At 45.5% G+C, this 15,234-nt stretch overlaps 1 protein-coding gene across 6 annotated transcripts in view; it reads right to left on the reverse strand.

Moving 5' to 3' along the window:
- The window catches only part of LOC126518578 (serine/threonine-protein phosphatase 2B catalytic subunit 2-like), a 146,105-nt gene that overhangs the window by 68,591 nt on the left and 62,280 nt on the right, over positions 1–15,234 (reverse strand). For all 6 annotated transcript variants that reach the window (XM_050168359.3, XM_050168358.3, XM_050168357.3 and 3 more), the window contains exons 5-6: positions 6,227–6,366; positions 4,844–4,921 (exon numbers count right to left, since the gene is read on the reverse strand). In XM_050168359.3, the coding sequence (XP_050024316.1) occupies positions 4,844–4,921; positions 6,227–6,366 (218 nt within the window). The remainder of the gene's footprint in view (positions 1–4,843; positions 4,922–6,226; positions 6,367–15,234) is intronic.

Below are 15,234 nucleotides of genomic sequence, written 5' to 3' on the forward strand. Positions count from 1 at the left end.
CTGTCTCTTTTCGCAACAACGAAATTCTCGCGACAGCGAATTTTGTCGCGTTTCCCGCCGATTTCGTTATTGCGAGGTTCAACTGTAGCAGCTACAGTCAAACCTCGATATATCGAACACGGATATATCGAATTATTGCGTATATCGAACAATTTCTATATCACATGGAAAATCGCATGCATTTTGAATTCTTTATTTTCGAACGGGGCCGGATGTAAAATGGATATATCGAACTCCGCCGCCCCAGACCAAGTGCGCTCTGTTGACAGGAGGCGAGCTTTCCCGCAACACTCTCAAAGATAGCGGCGGCGCGATCGGCGTGCCAGACTGCTGCGTACGACAGCTGCCCACATCGGTTGCGCCGAGGGCGCCATTTGAACGTAGCGGCGTACACACGCGGCGGCTTGGAGCCAGCACGGCCGCCTCGATCACGCGCGCACCTATGCGTGCACGGCGGGGCAAGCCGCTTCGATCACGCGCGCACGGCGAGGCTTGCCCCCGCCGTGCACGCGTGATTGAGGCGGCCGGGGAGCCAGTTGGAGTGCTTTGTCGGTGCTGAGCCACACATCATGTGCATTGCGGACTTCGTTGGCGGTGACGACAGCACCGGAACAGTGGTGGAGTTAACAGAGGTGGAGATCGCGGCAGAAGTGACTGCTGAGCGGCCAAAAGAAGACGCTGCCGAGGCTGATCCAGCAAGCGCTGATGTTGCCTTGCTCCCGACTGCAACTGAGGCTGTAGCTGCTTTGGCCGTTGTACGCCGCTACTGCGGCGCAATAGAAGGCACTGGACTGTCTCTTGTGGACCGTTTGGACTATGTTGAGGACGCCGTGGTCAAGCACGCGGTTGCCAATATGAAGCAGGCTACGCTGCTTCAGTACTTTCAGCGAACAAAATAAATACTTTGAAGCTTCATGTGAGTATCTATTGCGCCACGATTGGTTCATTGATTGATTTGCGCTAGTTTTTGACGCGTTTTCTACGTGATTTTATATATCGAATTCCGGCTATATCAAACTATTTTGCGATCACCGCGCTGTTCGATATATCGAGGTTCGACTATTTCTGCATAGCATGCCAGCATCATCGGAACCAGGTAGAAAGGAAGGTCTGTTCTACTACCCTGCTTAGCCTGGAATTTGGAAACACCTGCATGCAGAGCAATAGCCATGGCTGCCAAGATTCCAAGCCCTCAATATAGACCTTTCATTTGAGGAATTTGCCTGTGCCATTTTGTGCACAGCTGGCACAACTGTTAAGGCTAGTTAGTGGCTTGAACTTGCAGTCGTTTTACCAGCACAGCTAAAGACACGGCTGAGTAACACAGCCTAAGCCAGGACCAACAGTCATACCGTGTTATTCCTTCCCTTCTTGTATGTGTCCATTTTGGCCGCACTACTGAAAGTGCAATAAATGCCATCTGTGTGTTCACACCATTTCCATTCATCTCTTCATGCATACAAGGGCCCAACAGCAATTACAAGCGAAATGTGATGTAAGCATGCCATGGGGAGCACCTTAGAGAAGTGCCCCACCTCTAAAACAAGACATTTAGCAAGCCGCAGTACGAGTTTCTCTGCATTCATAATTATCATTTGGCTGTTGCTCCATGTGCACCATTAAGAAAAGGAAACACCAGCAGGGAATAAGTTGACAGGGGAATGGAAAGAACGAAGCACAAATATCAGGCACTTGCCCCATTTTTGTGATTCAAAAGGATTGAAGAGCATGATCGCGTACTAGGACATAATAGAAATTGACACAATTTCGTTCTCTGCACGCGCAACTGCACGACGTGGGAAAAAGCAGGTGAAACGGAAGTACATCTCTTGCTACGGTACAAGTAAAACAAAGACATTCAGACATTCGGTTTGCATGTTTTATTATTTCTCTAAACCTTAATTTGTCTGCTGAAGCAAGAGATCAAACAGATAACTGCTGTTGCCTTGAATAATTCTCAAAGTTGCGTATCACTGTGAGTGACGTCACAGCATTGCGAACTACGCAGGCGCACTTGTGCGAATGGCTTCAACTATGGCTGGGAGCGCGGCACCCGCAAGGACAAGGGCACACAATGTTTGGTTTGAAATTTCTGCTGCTTTCGCGATACGCAACAGTGCGACACTTCGCAAACATGATCATTGGCAAACATTGTATGCACTGCACTTGTCAGCTTAAAATGGCCAGACCTGGTGAGGGGGACCTTTAAGCCTGATCGCAGTTAAAAGGCCCCTAAACCACTCAGAGCTCGAAAATCTGTTATATAGTGACAGCTGTGTATAAGTCTACATTAAACATACAGCCACAAAAACATTGATGAACGACTAAGTGGTCACCAAAGTTTCTGGTTTGTCTTTGCTACCCTCCCCATCCATTCTCATCAGGTCAACTCCGTGCAGTGCAGCGAAAGCTATGGGTCGCATCAGCTGACCAGCACAGAGAACCAGAAGGGCTGCTCTATTGTCTACCTCGGATAGCCCTCTGCGCAATGCTGGCTCAATGGAACCTTCACGGACTAGCAGTGTTATGACTGGCCTGGAATTCGACCTATCAAGTGTGGGAAATGTTCCAGCTCGATTTCCAGTGTCGAGGTAATTGGCCTCATCCCCGAGAAAGCGTCACCCTTATGGCCCCTGCCGTGTCCTGAGCCGACATGGGTAACCAGCAGGCCACTGACTTCACAACTTGACAAGGGGACACAAGACTGCACTGAACATGCAAGCACTGGCACCTCCACGGGCGCAACCCCAGCAGACCTCAACTACCAAGAGACCACGAGAAGTGAACGACGCTTTCGGAGCTGAACACACAGGCACTGGGCCCGAGTCGAAGTCTGCTGGGTTGCACACAGCAAACTTAGACTACCACAAGACCACAGAAGTAAATGACCCTTTCGGTGGGGAGCTCTCCACCGATTGTAATGACTGTACGCAAGGGATTATTTAAAGCCGTCCTGGCCCCCGTGTTAGGCAGAACCGCTCGAGACTTGGAGAGAGTCGCAACAATGTACCACTGAAGCGAATACATTCGTTCTATTTTCAAGATCATATCAGCCCACAATGGACGAGCCCACGTTCTTTCTCGGAACACACAGCCGGCGTTCACGTTAGTGCTCTCATCCTTCGTCAGTAGAGCAATTGACAGCTTTCACATTGGTGGTGTGACACACCTGATGCTGCTGGTGTGATGACATGCAAAGAGCGGATGGGAAAAGCACAGAAAGGAGTACAGGATTGTTTTTGAATTTGCAGCTTACCCACAGAGCATGGATCTCACATGTACACCACGGATTACCATCATGACATTTTGTACACGATACAACAGTATACTTAACATGTTCAAAATTTCAGAGGTAGTTTAGGGGCCCTTTAATACAAGGTTGACAAGATGTTCTTTTATGTAACAGCTATTCACAGTGAAAATTCTGAAGTTCAAATTTTTTTGCCTTTGTATTGTGGGGTTCTCCTCCGTTCTCTTGGGACAAAGGAACAACAACATAGTAGTGCAAACAATCACAAGGGCATTTATTGCACCTTTCATAGATCAATGCCTGCTAGCCGAGTTGCTATCCACAAAACATGCCGATGGGCACGCGACAAATCTAGAAGTCCAACTCACCGCGACCGGATAGTGAGCGAATATGTTCGCCCCATGCTGGATCCCAACGCCTGGTCGTTCGTGTGTACGATCACGCGAACGGTGGCGCGTTTGAAGGCGGCCACGCGAGACAGTCTCGCAGAAGCTTGGATCGGCGCATGCGCGGCACGTCCGAGCTGCTTGCCATCCCACCGCCAAAAAGCGAGCGCCTTGTAACCCCGCAGCAGCGCAACACTCGCGCCATCTCTCGCACTGCACTTGTACCACTCCGACCGCCGCGGGCGCCAAGCCACGCGGCGAAGCCGCACTGCAGGAGTTATGCGGGAAAAGATATCAGGGGACGCGTGAGAGTCGCGCATCACCACAGTATATAAATGAATGTGTATTTTCAATAAATGGTCAGTTGCAAGTCAGTGTCCCATCTGTGCTTTTTCTTCATTCCCTGTGCTGTTAGCACAACAACATTTTCACAAGATCAACAAGAACAACTCGCCCAACTTTCTGCTTCTTTGCAGACATAACCTTGCTGCAGGGCACACAAGAGTATTCCTGTGTCGATTATGCTATTCTGCCATATTATCAGTCCTTCATTTAGTGCCGCCAATTTTTTCATTAGTACTTCCACTCATGCCATCCTTTTGAGACATGCAGAATCGGTTTGAGTTATCCTATGCTCAGATTAAAAGCGTATGAAAAGCACAGGTGCCCTTATAACATTTTTGAACCTTGCAAAAATAAAAAGCAGCTTAAATCAATGAGCCTGAAGGCGTTGGTAGCAGACTTGCTGTGTTGCATAGAAGAGATTCAATAGACCAACACACACATGGACACGCACAAAGTCCTCTTGGTGCATTGTGCATTTCCCATTCAACCCTGCCATGTAGTGCTTACAACATACCTGCCTATGCTCACATGAAAAAAAGAAAAAAGAAAGAAAAGAAAGGAGAAGAGGGGAAGGGGAGTGACCTTTGCATACTTCTGCACTGTTCCCTATGACCTCAGACTCATTGACTGTGCTCCTTGATAGTGGCAGTTGAAAGAGCACATATTTCAAGCTGGTGTGTAAGTAAAAAAGCAACTGAGTGGTATGGAAAGGAAAACCCTGCACTTTAATTGCATTTCTGGGACCAGGTGGACCTTTTCAAGACCTCAATTTCCTGCAATCCTGCAGCACTATTTTTCCTGAGACAGCGCAAGGCTACGCTGCACAAGGCAATTACACTTTGGTGAACGACATGGAACTCACCCAGCATCCTGAGCCTCATGAGCCCGAATGATAGAGAGGAGGTTGTTCTGCTGGAGAAACTCGCAACATGCTGCATAGCTGTGAAAAGGCAGACAACACATCAGTACATCCACCCCCATCTGCTCTTGTTGCATTACTTAAGCCGTGTTGCATGCACACAACTTGGCCCCCCTTTCTTGCATTTCAACGCTATTATTTCGTTTCAACAAAACTTCCACAATTCGTGTCCTTCCATTCAAGGAACACATTTGTAAGGATTAATTCTCGTAATAAAGGAGACAGCGCAGTTACATGCACCAGAAGAAACACTACACCACACATTTATTTCTATTGTCTAGCAACCATTCAAGCTTCTGCTGAAACACACACCTATACACCGATACGGTCAGCTTTCCACTTGATTCAAGTCCGGTTTTGTGGCTCAAATATGATTAGGGAAGTTCTAACTACCCTTGGAAGAAATAGAAGTGCAGTAAAGGTTCAACTATAGTCACTATCTGAAGATAAGTGTTATGTATTAGTATATTTTCTGCAGATTCACTCAGGCAAACTGGACCTCAAATGCGTAATTAATAGGCTAATATGATCACTCTTATGTGTGCATACCCGCAACACTACAAATATTGTAGAAATTGTTAGGTTGGCTAGAGCACAAAATGCTTGCAGAGCATAAATAGCTTTTCCATTAACAGCTAACTTAATTGAGAAGAATGCATTGCCAGTAACGTGCCTCAATTTATAGCAAAAAGCACATTATTTAGCTTTATGGGCCCTGTATCGAGCTTCAGATTGCTTTCAGCTTTTGCAACCACATAACAGCAGAAAAAATAAGCACAAACGCAGTGCAAATGTGTAAATGTATTTGAGGAATAACGTTAAAACCACATTGCATCAATTAATTTATGATAGCAACCATAAAACCTGGGCGCACACACGACTATACAAGGTACATCTGCACCTCATATATAGTAGTTCTGCCTCATATATTTCCCTCCTCATCTTTCCTGCACTCAACCTGCTAATCGTTCATAAACATGGTTCTCACACAGCACATGCACACATTGCAAATGTCACTGGAATACGTAATTAGCCATTCCCATACATTTTATTGAGCATGTGACAATGGCACACAATTTCTTTTTTTTCTTATTTTCACCACCACTGTGGCATTGCCAAGCCACGAGAAACCACCAATTCACCTACAAATAAAAGTCTTTCTACCCAAGAAAAGCCAGCTAAGGCAGAAGTTAGGCAAGACACTGTCCTTAAGAAACATTCAGGCTACTCTAATTTCCATGTAGTATCTTTTTTCCCTATGACAAAAGCAAAAAGGAGAGGCCCAAGGGCTGCAGCTGAATGGAAACAAAAGCATTTGGTGCCCACCTATAGAAATATGAGCATCCGCGGACGCTATTGTGACTAAAATGCTCCGCATTCTTCTCATTGCCGAAGTCTTCAAGTGGATCCGACCATAGCAGGTCGCACATGGGACCAAATGCAGGCGGCTCCTTGAACCTGTCCAGCTGCATGCGCCAAAGGAAGAGGTCAGACGCTACAGAGGCACCAGAGCAACCCGTATGAACAGACCACAATGCATCATGCAATTAAATGCCTGCTGGGGGGCCATGTCTCCTCTGGCTCATGCATTCGCATGGAGCAGCTTTCAACAGGACCCCATGCTCCTTGAAACTAGGCTCGAGTCATGCAAGCGTTGATGTCAAGCCAGCTGTTACTGAACACCGATGCACACCATGAGATTTGGTATAATAAAGAGTGCTTAATCAGCCTCTCCAATTATGTCACTTTTGATGTGCCTTAAAAATGCACTTGTACTTCATCCCCACAGGGTCACAATGACCAGGGCACAAACACAGATCTTTCTACTCCGCAGCAGCAGTTAGCTACCACTAAACACCTCTGAGCACACTAGTACAGTGCCAGTCACAGCACAAGCAGGACAGCTAAAAGGACAGGGTATGCAAGATGGCTGTGTACAAATCATTTGCCACACAGATACCAGGTGCAGCTGCTCTTCACGCAAGCTAAGCATGAAGTCACCTGGCCAAACACATCCAAAACACAATGATCTACAGGGTGTCCCACATAACTTGAGCCAAGAATTTGAAAATGAAAGGCGCGCCGGAAGTGAATTGAACTGAACGCATACTATTCGCAATAGCCTATAGCAACTAGACAATTTTTTGTTTTCCCCCTAACTCACTCATTAAGTTTAATTACCCAACTTTTTAATTATTGGCTGAGGACCCCAAGTATGATATGTAGTTTTGTAGAGCACCTTCAGAAATAACCGATCAAGTTCCTTTACGATACGTCTCACATAGTCCTTTTTTCCGGGCTTCAAAGAAAGCCCGCGAAATATTAAAAAAGCCACGTGATGGACTGTTTGCGCAGTGGTATTATGCTGCTTTCAAGCATGTGTTCGGTGAACAAGGTCGGCTGCATTGTGACTGGCGATGAGGAAATTGCAGGGCATTCTTTATCTCATCAGCAGCTCTCAGCCAGCAGCATGCATTTTCACCGTCATCCAACGGGAGCCGACCTTGTTCACTGACTGCACGCTTGAGAGCAGCACAATACCACTGCGCAACCGCTCCGTCACATGGTTTTTTTCGTATTTCGCAAGCTTTCTTTGCAACCCGGAAAAAAGGTCTACAAGAGACGTATTGTAAAGGAAACAACTTGATCGGTGTTTTCTGAAGGTGCTCTACAAACCTGCGTATTATACTTAGGGTCCTCAGCCAATAACTAGAAAGCTGGGTAATGAAAGTGAATTCGCTAGTTATGGGGAAAACAAAAAATTGTACGAGTTACACAGGCTATTGCGAATAGTATGCGTTCCTTTCTATTCGCATCCGATGCGCCTTTGATATTTAAACTCTTGGCTCAAGTTATGTGGGACACCGTGTATACACGGAGCTTGGCCCATCAGATGAAATTAATTGAAATTAAAGGAGATTGGCTCAAATAAAGATAGCATTGCACTAATAAACTGAAAGCAGGTAGCCTATCTATTCAAAATCACTGTGGACTTTTTTTTTTTTTTGAATCCTGCGTTGAAACCAAATTTGTAGACCCTGCACTAAAGGTCATGTTTAGGTGACACATTCCCTATCTTAATTGGACAACCAGTGCAGGTTATAGAGAATTTGTTTTTGTTTTTTCAGTGCCCATTTCAAGAGCACTAAAGGTTGCTTAGCATTAAGGATCTTGATGTCCACTTGCACTATCTTTTTATTCTAGTTCTCAGCTCCCATGCCAACGTCAGATGCTAGACACCTGCTTTGGCTGTGCACTTGAATGAGGGCAATCAGACTTGGGAAACAATGTACTGAAGCCAGATGCACCTGGAAACTATACCCTTTGAGTCATGAACAATTACCTTGCAGACAGATTCCTGCAGTTCTTGCGTGATGCCGAGTTACAAGCTTTTATTTCATTTGCTTTTATTTCCCATATGTCTCCCTGCATATCGTCCCTCTCCCCACAAAATAAAAAAAAAGTTCTTTATGGCCAAGTATTAGTTGTAGGGGTGGGCAAATATTAGAAGTTTCGAACACAAATAGAATATTTCACACTAACTACTAGTATTCACAAAATAACTATTTGGTATTGTCAAATGTTAGAACATTACGAATATTTCGCAACAACTTACTGTTAAACTCTTGCTGCTTCCCTCTGTCTGCTAAACAAAGTATCAAAAATTACCAGGGGCCGAATTCACAAAGCTTTATGTTTATAAGTGGTCTTTTTATTGGCCGGCCACCTCTGCTAATAATATGCCCAGTACCACGATTACAGTAAAACCTCGTTAAACCGTACCCGCTTAAACAGTAGTTTCGGTTTAAAAGTAGTAAAGTCAATTCCCCGACTCAGCGGCCATTGAACATAATGTATTTTGTATCCACATAAACCGTACCAGCTTATTGCGTACGCATCAGTTAAAACAGCATTTCCACTTTTTGTAGCGCAAACACGGCGGTGCGTCGTCTCTATCGGGCGGCCCGGCAGAATAACAAGCCTCAGAGATCGGTACAACGGCCTCCAAGTGCCCAGTGCGTTTGCACGTGTAGCCACACCAACATCAACATCATTTCGACGCCGTGCCAGAGAGCGTTATGGCGTCGTGCGAGCGAGGACTCGCGTCATGCCGCAGCTCGGATAAAAAAGACGCCAGGTGCTCAGCATAGAAAACTTAGACACCGTCCGTGCTATCGACACGAAGAAGTCGGCGCTGGCCCATGACATGGATCTGCTGTTGACTACAATGTGTGGCATTTGGAATGCGAAGAAGTTGCTCGGCAGCGCTGCTGCGACCGCTAAGAGATGTCGGCTATGAGGTTCGACTTTTTGCCATCGTTGCCTCTGTTGCTGCCGAAGTGTCGACTAGCGACAGTGATAAGGACGACATGGAAAGCGACAGCACGGGCGATTCAGGCCCGACAGTGGCAGAAGCTGCGTGTTACACCAGCCTCATGAATGCAATCGTCGCGACGGGAACAGGGGCGCGATAACGTAACTATTCCAAACGAGAAGTATTCCCAACTCCGGCACCCGGCAATGAAAAGGGCGCCCCGAGACTTCTGCAGCACTACTGTGCGCGTGCACGGAGAATACGTAACGCCAACGAGGAATCTGCCGTGCGAGTGTTTGCCGAGAGGAGGGGGCTGGCTGAGAAGCTGGCACACAGCTTCAGTAAGTTTGAGGCCGCTGTCGTGCTAGGCCGCCACGGCATCAAATGAAAATAACACTTTTGTCGCGCGAAGTGAATAAATACTGCATGTTTTTTTCCCCTTTCATCACACTCTCTCTGAGTTCCGTTTTCGACAGGTAAGCGGGCGATCTCATGCTATTCCGGTTAAACAGTACTACCGTTTAGTACGCACTTTTTCCGAGCTCCGGCGAACTACGGTTTAACGAGGTTTCACTGTAGTCTGAATTTGCTCTTAAGAACAAATCTAGTTTAAGAGATTTTTTTGAATACAGGCCCAGAAGAGAAACAATAACAAAAGTTTCTGAAGCAATGCAGAAACAAAACAAGTACTTCAAGCATTGTTTCAGGTTTCGCGGCAGAAACATACACAACAACCTGTGATTCTTGCTTTTATTTTGTCACTTAGTGTTTGGTAGTCTAGTCGAGCAGTTTTGTTTTTACTGAATATTTTTACTGGTGCTTTCCTTGAAACGAGCCCATTTACATGTGTCTATGGCAAACAAGTCCTTCAGGAGCTTTTTATTCTATTTTCCCGTGAACTTCTCTTGCTTCTGCAGCCATTTATTTGTTGTTTTTAGAGCGCCTGTTTGCAACTGGGCTCTAAATGTGGATGAGAGGATATTTGTACAGTTTTTTTAATGACGAATAAGTGATCTTGTGTTTAAAAGTGATCTTTCATATATAGTTAGCTGTATATTTTGCACTTGTCAGTACAGACATGGTACCTAATTATAGTGAAATATACCTATGCATCTGTGTTTGACTATTCAATATTCGATACTTACCATTCGTATTCGATTCGTATTTGATATTCTTCTAATTAGTTGTACACATCTAATAAGTTCTACAGTAAAACCTCCAATTCGGATATCACGGGTCAAAAATAATGTCCGAATTAACCAAATCTTGAATTATCGAGGGTGTCAAGAAGACAATAGGCAAATGCTTATGATGTCAACATGCTGTTATTTACTGAATGAATGAGCAAATCCTGTTTCTATTCTGGACAAAAGTAGTGCGGAAACTGGAGTTCTTGTCATCTGGTGACTGATTGGCTCTCGCAGCGGCAAAAGCCTGGCAACTTTCTTGGCGGCGCGGCCGCAGCGCATGCCTTCATTTGAGACGCTTTTCACAACCATGCGCAAATCCCGATTTTTTTGCCTGTTGGCTGGTCATGAACCGATCATCTATCCATCACGATGTAGCCGGTGCTCTTCCTCCTCGACAGGTTTGAAACAAGTTATGAAGGCAGCATCCGACAGACACACCGAGTCAAAACTAAACTAATGTTTGCCACAACCGCAGCCGCTATCGACCTGATCGTGGATGGTGATCTTGCAGTTTTAAAGGCACGTGGCAGACGCACGCACCAATTCAAGACATAATAGGCACAAATGGGCAAGAAGAGTTCCAGCGTTGCTGCCATTCACATAGGATTTCCACTGATGACTATGGTGATGCGTCCTCCACCGCTTCATTTCGGTTGAATGCTAGCACCATTTTTGCTCTTCTACGTCCCACGTTTGCTGCACTTCGCACTCGCCAAGCTCTGAGAGTTGTCCGAATTAACCGATGTGCAGCTTAACACAACGGAATTATTTGAGTTTCATTGCATTAGAACATGCATATGCCTGCCGGGTCCAGAGTCCGAATTATCTGATTTTCCAATCGAATTAACAAGGTTTTACCGTACATCTTTGGAGCTTTAAATTACTACCCTAGAATAACAATGTTTGCAAATCCCGGAACAAACATAACCATATAAATATGGGTATTGGATTGAACTCTTCAGGATCACTACTGCACTTATAGGCATTATGCAATACTTTTACAACCTGCTGTCACAGCCACGGGGTGTTCTCAGGGAAGAGGTGGTGCCAGCTCGGCCACCATAGGCAGCAAATTGAAATTCATCAGTGGCAGGCCATGTGCGAGCTGCTTTGAACACAATACTTCCGTGTGCCTCTCATCCTTTCACCAAACTTGTGCAAATTTCACCACCTCGATGCATGCTTTTACAGAACAAATGAATTGAAGTTATTCTTTGGTGCCGGCTTTGTCTTAAAGTGTGATGTTTTACTTGCGAACAGTTCTAAAACTGCTAAGAAATTAACGGCTCAAATGAGAGTCAATGTAGTGCCAGTGCCCAATAAATAGGCTGAGGGATTATTTTATTGCGACAGTAATTGTACGGACACTCCAGGCACAGTTCTTCTGTCGCCATCGGTATCACCATGAGGTTCCGTGCAAGTCCAAGGGCGATAAGATGAGGTGTGCACCCGTGCACACCTCATCTTCAACGCGATCTGCAATGTTTGCAGAGTGTGCGTAGTTCCGGTAGCTTCGTATGCGCTGTGCTTTCGACGTTTCATTCACGTTGAAGCGAGAGATACACGAAGGTGAACTCGCTCGCTGCTGCTGCAATTCCCCACTCCAGCGTTCTGACAGCGAGTTTCTGCTGCCATCAAGAGAGATGTGTTCATTTTTACCTGTGCGTGCATGACACCGTGCTTGTTTATTTAGTAAGAGAATGTTTACAAGTTTATACGAACGATAAACTACAATCGTTCCTTCATATAGCTATCTACTAATTTGCTATCGCAATCAGTGCTTCTACTTTTGGGCAAAACTGCCACTTCTTCAATAATGCAGATTGTTTTTGGTGTATACTATGTTGGCAAATGCATCAAAAGTTTGTGTGTCCGAGAAGAAAATTAACTTGGTGCCTACCCACGTTGTTTATACAGGTTAGACACCACAAACCAGGCAATAAACACTGCTCAGAGATGCTTAAATATAGTTCATCCTACTGCACTTTAAGTGCTGTCTTGTAGTGCATATGTGAAAGGTTGATGGGAGCTGCATGCTTTACATGGAAACAGATCTGCCAAAAAGCTCACACCACCTGCTCCAGTTTGCAATGGATATGCCCTGGTTCAAGAGAAAAGGTTCAACAACGTTAATGTAAAGGAGAGAGAATGTGCCTTAATTCTATTTAATGACCCTGGCAAGATTTGATTACCAGTGGGTGAACAAGGGGAGCCTCAGCCTCATGCAGCCAACGTGAAGGCAAGCCAACTTGCCTTCATCAGGACAGTTGTTGCCCAACAGAAGCAGCACTTGCTTTGACAAAAACAAGTCCCCTTGTCGCAATGTTGGCACCAGGCTTAAAGGGACCCAAAAAGTAGTTGTGGAACGACATCACTATCAAATTACACCACCTCACGAATCTCGCTGCAAACATTTTTCGAATCCTTATACCCCAAGTGAAGTTAGACAGTTATTGGACCGATGAACGGCTTTCTTCTTTCATGCCCACTAGCGCGCTTGAAGCTACACAGGGGAGATGGAAAGGGGGTGCAAGGAAGTAATGCCCTGCTAGCACCACCCAAAGGTTGAACCTCTCGGCAGTGAGACGGCTCGTGGCAGCAGCCATGGTGGCCACGATATCTTCGCTACGCGCTTCATCTCAGAGGCCACGTACAGCAGCCGCCGCATTGTGTGTATACCGGCAGTGCAAAATGAAACGGTTTTTCTGTCATTCTGAGGTCGCAGACATATATGCTTCATTTACTTAAATCAGAAATAATAATATTACAGTCTAAATCTACGATAACGAAACCCTGCGACAACGAAATTCTCACAGCAAAGTATTTTCGTATCTCTAGCGAACTCCCATAGGATTCAATGCACTTCGTACCTCTCGACAACGGAATGTCACTGTATTACAATGCATCAACGAAATTTGCCAAAATGTCATCATCAGCCTATTTTATGTCCACTGCAGGGCGAAGGCCTCTCCCTGCGATCTCCCAATTACCTCTGTCCAACGCCAACCGATTCCAACTAGCGCCAGCGAATTGCCTAATTTCATCACCCCACCTAGTCTTCTGCCGTCCTCGACTGCGCTTCCCTTCTCTTGGTACCCGTTCTGTAACCCCAATGTTCCAACGGTTATCTAACTGGTGCATTACATGACCTGCCCAGCTTCATTTTTTTTCTCTTAATGTCAATTGGAATACCCACTATACCCGTTTTCTCTCTAATCCAAACCGCTCTCTTTCTGTCTCTTAAGGTTAAGAACTGTTAATATGCCAGAATGTAACCCAGCATATTACCTACTCGCGCAAGGTTAGCAGGCTCCAAAATGTGCTCAAATATGATTGCATTGCAATAAAATTGCATAAAATACCACCATATTACACTTGAGTGGCCACCACCATTTTTGTTTAGAAAAACAAGCACCAGGAGTGATAATGTGCGTCGGAAACATGCCATGGCCACAGTCTTGTTTGATGATCGCCCGTTCAAAGCGGCATGCATGTTGCTATCGACATGTGACGACGATTTTTGCACACGTAGTGCAAAGCTTAATGTGCACGTCTGTGAGCAAAATGCAGCAAAAACAAGGAAATCCATGTCCCACCGACGTGGAATTGTTTACGACGCTTCAGATGGCAGTCGCAGCATGGAGTGCCACGCATCGGGCCGTGAATGAGCGATTGTCCGGGAATACGCATTCCTTGCTTCAAGAACGCTGGTTTTGGTGCCACTCAACAGGCATCACGTGCGGATTCGGCACGGGACATAGATTTGTGCGAAGGGGCGGGTATACGAGATGCAATCACTTTCGCGCTTGGCACCAGAGGCATCGGCATCTACGGGTGACGGCATGCGCTGGGGAAATGTTGCTGCTTGCATGGTTTGCCATTGCTCTTTGTCTGATGCCAAGTTAGGCAAAATCTCGTAAAAGTGATCGACCGAGAATACGGCTCCACGGCAGTGATGCCACTCATGATCGACGCATGCAGTGCACTTTGTACTGTCAGCAATGTGCTTGAATATCCTCAAGCAAAGCTTGCCAAAGTAGGCTAACGGAATTTGGACAGTAATGTTTTGTTCTGTGACGCATTACCTATTTGTGCCGTCTCACTTCACAATGAAATTCTTGCGAAAGCGAATTTTTTCGCGTTCCCCGCAGATATCGTTATTGTGAGGTTCAACTGTATTGAGAATGTTCTTGCAATCACAAAATAACCAATAGCTGTTGCTGGGTCCAAATGCTTGCAATGACACTGCATGACGACATTGCGAAGGAGACGGCAAGCAATTTTTCACTGCTTTTGACATGAGATTGTAAATTCCCTGCTGCGTGTAGTGCAATATTTCGCTCACCTGTTGACAGGCGCCTCATCAACAGATTGGCAACATTTATTTAGTATGTTCAAAAAGTATCTTAGAACCCTTTTAATGCTCCAAGCTTTGACCCATTGCTGATGAATCCAAGCTCCATCTTCCTACGACACTGTCTTGTATTTACAAAATTACAGCTGCAATTATGAGTAATCACAACCCTATTCAGAGCACTGCTGTCAAGGTTTGACAAGGTTTACTGACTTCAAACAGTGCTATGGCTTGTATACGTGAACTCTTCAGGACACACTACAAAGAATATGGTACTAAGGGTGTAGAATGATCCGTAACTATCTGGAGTTGATAAATGTCTTCTGAGATAAGGTTTCCAGTAACTATGGCACCACCAAAGATACTACAGTGGCTTTTTGCAATTATGGTCTCAGTGACTGGGCAAGTAGGTCACTTCTGTGAAGTTGAAATGAAAATGTACATATTCAGAAAAGTTTGAGATTAGGAAATAAAT

Source organism: Dermacentor andersoni, chromosome 1, assembly GCF_023375885.2.
Source record: "Dermacentor andersoni chromosome 1, qqDerAnde1_hic_scaffold, whole genome shotgun sequence".
NCBI lineage: Eukaryota > Metazoa > Arthropoda > Arachnida > Ixodida > Ixodidae > Dermacentor > Dermacentor andersoni.